Below are 5,330 nucleotides of genomic sequence, written 5' to 3'. Positions count from 1 at the left end.
CTGACAAAAAGGGATATAATAAGGAAGAAAATATGAACAAAATAAATGTGTATAAAAATATTATAATATTATAATATTTATATATTATTTTTTTTTTATTTATTATTTTCGTTCCTTTGTGGAGTTTCAACATGACGAAGGAATATATATCAAACAAGAAAGTTTATGAGCTGCTATCAGAAGGAAGTTATTATGGATATGAAGAAGAATTAAAAAGCATTTTTGAAACAAGATATATGAACATTTTGAGTTATTTATGTCCATCAAATAAAAGTAGTTTTGAAGATGAGATAATATCATTAAGGATACAAAAATATATAAATGAATATTTAAGTTTTAATAATTCCACATCTTATTTTTTTGGTTTTTCAAAGGAGTTAATATTTCATTGTTTAAAAATATATTTTACTGATTTAGAATATGAGGAAGTAGATATTATAAAATCATGTAGTGATAGAGATATTATGAATGATATGGGCACACATAATAATCATAATAATAATAATAATCATAATAATAATAATAATAATATTAATGTTGATGGGGAGAAATATAATGGTGAGGATGATATAAAGTTAATAGAAAGAATAAAAAAGAATACAGATGTTTTAAATATGGATAAGCTACATTTACTATATTGTGATGAATATTTTTATATATTTAAAAATATATTATATGTATTAAAAAGATGTGAAGTGTTTTATTTTTATACTAATTATAAAGTAGAAGAGTTTTCATATGAAGAAAATTTATTATATGATTTATTTTCTATAATAGAAAAAAAATTTAATATTCATGATTTAATTCAAATATATTATGATACATATAAAGATACAAATAATTATTTTGATTTATTAAAAAATATAGATATTGAGAATATAGTATGGATATATAAATATATATTATTATTTTTAAATATACAAATATATTGTATTAATATATTTTTTTATTTACAATTAAGATTAAATATTTTATCTCAGAGTAATATAAAATCATATTTAAATATATTTTTTACATTTCCAAATTTAAGTATATCAAATGAATATATAAATGAAGATATAATTACAAATACATTACAACAAAAAGAATATTCTATAATTTTTTTTATATGTTCTATTTGTAATATAATTACTTATGAAGATATACATAAATATATTAATTGTTATTTATCTATTAATTTATTTAAATTATTTTTTTTCTTTAAAAAAAATAATAATGCAAATGATAATCCTAATCATTATGAACACAATATAAAAATGTTATCTGGATCCTTACCATATTTTCTAGATATTTTAAAAAATTTTATTTTTATAAATGATAACTTTGTTTATAAAAGAATATTGATTCAAATATTAGAAAACTCATTATATATACATTCAGTTCAGCCCTTGGATTTTCACAGCACTTTAATTGACAGTTCTGGTTATAGAACTCCTTACTCGAGAAATGACAAAGAAAGATTATATAAAAGCAATGTGACATTTGATATTACTGATAGGAACAATAAAAATGGTGATATTAAAAGTGTGAATCATAATAATAATGAACATAATAATAATAATAATAATAATAATGAACATAATAATAGTAATAGTAAGAGTAATCGTTGTGATAATCTTAATAATGATGATGGTAGTTTTTTTCAAACACCCAATACTACCAACGATCATAAGAAAGGTGATAAAAATGAAGAACATAGTTTAGATTTATCATATATAGAAAATAAGTTTGTAGATTCAAATAGATGTAACACAAATGTAGATGTAATAAATATAAATATTTCACTTGTTCAGAATATGAAAAAAAATATTCAACAAAAAGAATTTTTTAGAAAAAATATTAATAAGAATCTTTTTTTAAATGTATGTATATTACTTTTTAAAAAACAGAATTTTTTATTATATACTCATGATATAAAAAAAGAATATAAGAATATAAATACTTGTCTTGAATATTTACAAAATGATTATTATCAATATGATATATATTCTTTGAAATATTTTTTATATAATTATCATTATAAAGAAACTGAAATTATAACAAATTATAAAGAAAAAAAAAAATGTTTATGTCCATTCATATCTGTAGAAAGTAAAAATATATTATTAGAAATATCTTCTCTCTTTTTTTCATTTGATTATTTAAAATTTTATATTAACGAAAATAATATATATGGTAATAATAAAAAAAATGATAACATTAATAATATATATGATATTATAAATAAACATAAGAAAAAATATGATACATATGAAAAAAAAACAAAAAAAAGAAAAGAAAAGAATTTTATTGATAAGAACATATTACATCCAGTTATTTTATATAATGTAAATAGATTATTATTAGATTTTTTTTATGATAAAATAAGTAAGGCATCTATACAAACCTTAATAATATTTAATCATAATTTATTATCAATATATAGAATATTAAAAACATTAATAGGTACTAATTCCAATTTAATAAATTTCAATGAAGTCACAAAAATTATTGAAAGGATATCAAAACAAGAACGAAATATCACAAACAATGAAAATAATAATATAAATATAAATACAAATATAAATATAAATATAAATATAAATATAAATATAAATATGGTTATATTAGAAGATACTTTATATTATAAAATAATATATATATTAAGAAAAAAAAATATAAATAAAGACACCATATATATAACATATATAGAATATTATTATATTCTATTAGATTATTTTTGTAAATATTTTTATAACAATATGGATACTTACTTTAAATATAATTATAAGAAGAAAAGTAATGCAGGAAAAAAATATGTCAAAAATAAAAATGGGACTGACAAAAAGGGATATAATAAAAATGACAATAATAATGATAATCATAATGACAATAATAATGACAATAATAATGATAATCATAATGATAATCATAATGATAATCATAATGATGATGATATATTATATTGTGATGATGAGAATGATAATATATTTAAATTTTTTGAAAATATCGTTAAATTTTTTTGTAATATTTTACAAATAAATAAATGTTTTCATATACTTATAGAAATAAAATTAAATTATTATTTTAAAATACCATATGATATAAAGAATACATTTATTAGTTTATTTACATATTTATTTTATTTTTCTTTAAAAGTTCAAGAATTCTCAAGGTTTAAAATTATGATAATACGATGTTTATCCTTCTTGTTGAAAAAAAAAAATATTAATAAATTGAATGCATATATATTTCAATTATTTTCATATCTAGAAAATGATCAAATAAATATAAATGAAAAACGTATGATAAATAAAAAAAAAAGTTTAAAATCTAAGAAGCATTATAGAAATAAAGAAGAGGAGGAACATTCATATAATAATAACACCATGAATGATAATAGTGTTAGTAATTTATATCGTGATGTAGATAATGAAGATGATGAAAATTATATGGAAAGAAGACAAAATCGAAATGTATTTTCTAATATAAATGATGATAAATATAATAATTTGTTAGATTTTAAATACACAAAAGAAAATATAGATATAAAAGAAAACTTTAGAATTGATATATCCTTTTTAAAAATATTTTTTTTACTTAATGATGTTAGAAAAATTAATTTGAATGAATCTAATAGAAAGACGCACAAATTGGAGGGCATATCAAAGAAGCGTATGAAAAAATTAAATGTTGATAGGTATACAAACAATGAAAATAATGATAACAATGATAATAATAATAATAATAAATATAAAGATAGGAGCATATTTTTATCATCACAAGATGAAGAAAAGTCAAAATCGTCTGATCCTAGTGATTCATATTCTTCATCTCAATATGAATCGTCAAAAATGTCATATGAGAACGATATAATTAATATAAGTGACAATAATAATAATAGTAATAATAGTAATAGTAGTAGTAGTAGCTGTGATGATGTAGATCCTTATAATTATAACAAGAACAATCAAGATAATGATTGTAATAAATTCGGTGTTGTTGTAAATTATTTTAATGCCCATATGCCAAATTTTGAAAAAAGTTATAATATAAATTATGTATTAGAAGATATAAGTTTTGATGATATATTTTTAATAAGTTTAATAGATATATGGGATATAAATAATAATAAAAATTTATTAATTTTGATTGATGATTTATTAAAAATTTATGAAGAAGAAAAAAAGAAGAAACTTTATATATGTACTAGTTCAATTTTAAAAATATTTCAAAGAATTATTAAAAAGAAAAGTAATTCATATTTTTTATTTAATATTTATAAAGCATTTGAAAATGATATAAAATTAATATTAGATAGTATTAATATTTTAATTAAGAAATGGGTTGTTTGGACATTTAAAAATTGTGATAATATATTTAATAGAGAAAAAAATATTAATATAAAAAAGTTAGTAAAATTATTTTTTATATCTTTTTATAAATATTTAAAAAATTATTTTTTACAAATTTATTATCATTTTTTTTATAATATTCAAATATATAATAAAAAGAATTATAATTTCGAGAATTTCTTTTTTTATATTTATTCAAAATATATTAATAAAATATTTGTAGATATATTTTCATCTACATCTTTTGTTTTTAATGTATCAAAATTGTATATGATGAATATGTGTATATCTATTACAAATAATATGATTGATGTTGTCAAATATATAAACGTGGAGAGAGTAAAGCAAGTTTTTTATGAGTATAATATTATGAAAGGAATTCAGATGAGTAAACATCATCATGAAGGTGATGCTAATTATAGTGATAATTATAGTGATAATTATGATGATAATTATAATGATGGTGTGAATTATTATAATAACATTTATAATAAAATTATAAAAAGTTATGGTGGAGAATTAAATGAGACCATACCTTTTATGAACCCAGAATCATATAACAAGATGAATGAAGATGATATACATCATTCTATTATGAATACAAATGGTTTTAATAAAATTATGAAAAATATTATTATAAATCATAATAGTTTAATTAAAGATGATAATGATATATATACAAAAAAGAGAATGAATATATTTCAAATATCACCACCTACAACATCTGAACAACTTATGAATAATCATTATACTTTGAATTATTTAACAGATATAATGTTATTACAAAAGGATTATATATATAATATTGATAATAATATGAATGAAGAGAAGCAAAATAATTTCTTTAAACATTTTTACAATCATAATAAGAATAATTTTATGGCAGATTATCCAAATTATATTCTAGAAAATAATAATAATAATAATAATAATAATAATAATAATAATAAAGATTATATGATAATAAAAAAAAGATCACCCATAGAAGCATATGAT

The 5,330-nt window shown here is 17.5% G+C and overlaps 1 protein-coding gene across 1 annotated transcript in view; it reads left to right on the top strand.

The window, feature by feature from the left end:
* Positions 1–131: 131 nt before the first annotated feature.
* Positions 132–5,330, top strand: part of PGSY75_0212400 (putative membrane protein) — a gene marked incomplete at both ends in the record, with an annotated part of 12,112 nt that continues 6,913 nt past the window's right edge. Inside the window, one exon of the mRNA XM_018783790.1 lies at positions 132–5,330. This exon is cut by the window's right edge and continues 609 nt beyond it. Coding sequence (XP_018643780.1) covers positions 132–5,330 — 5,199 coding nt within the window.

This window comes from Plasmodium gaboni, chromosome 2, assembly GCF_001602025.1.
Source record: "Plasmodium gaboni strain SY75 chromosome 2, whole genome shotgun sequence".
Taxonomy (NCBI): domain Eukaryota; phylum Apicomplexa; class Aconoidasida; order Haemosporida; family Plasmodiidae; genus Plasmodium; species Plasmodium gaboni.
This window is presented reverse-complemented; position numbering and strand designations above follow the sequence as displayed.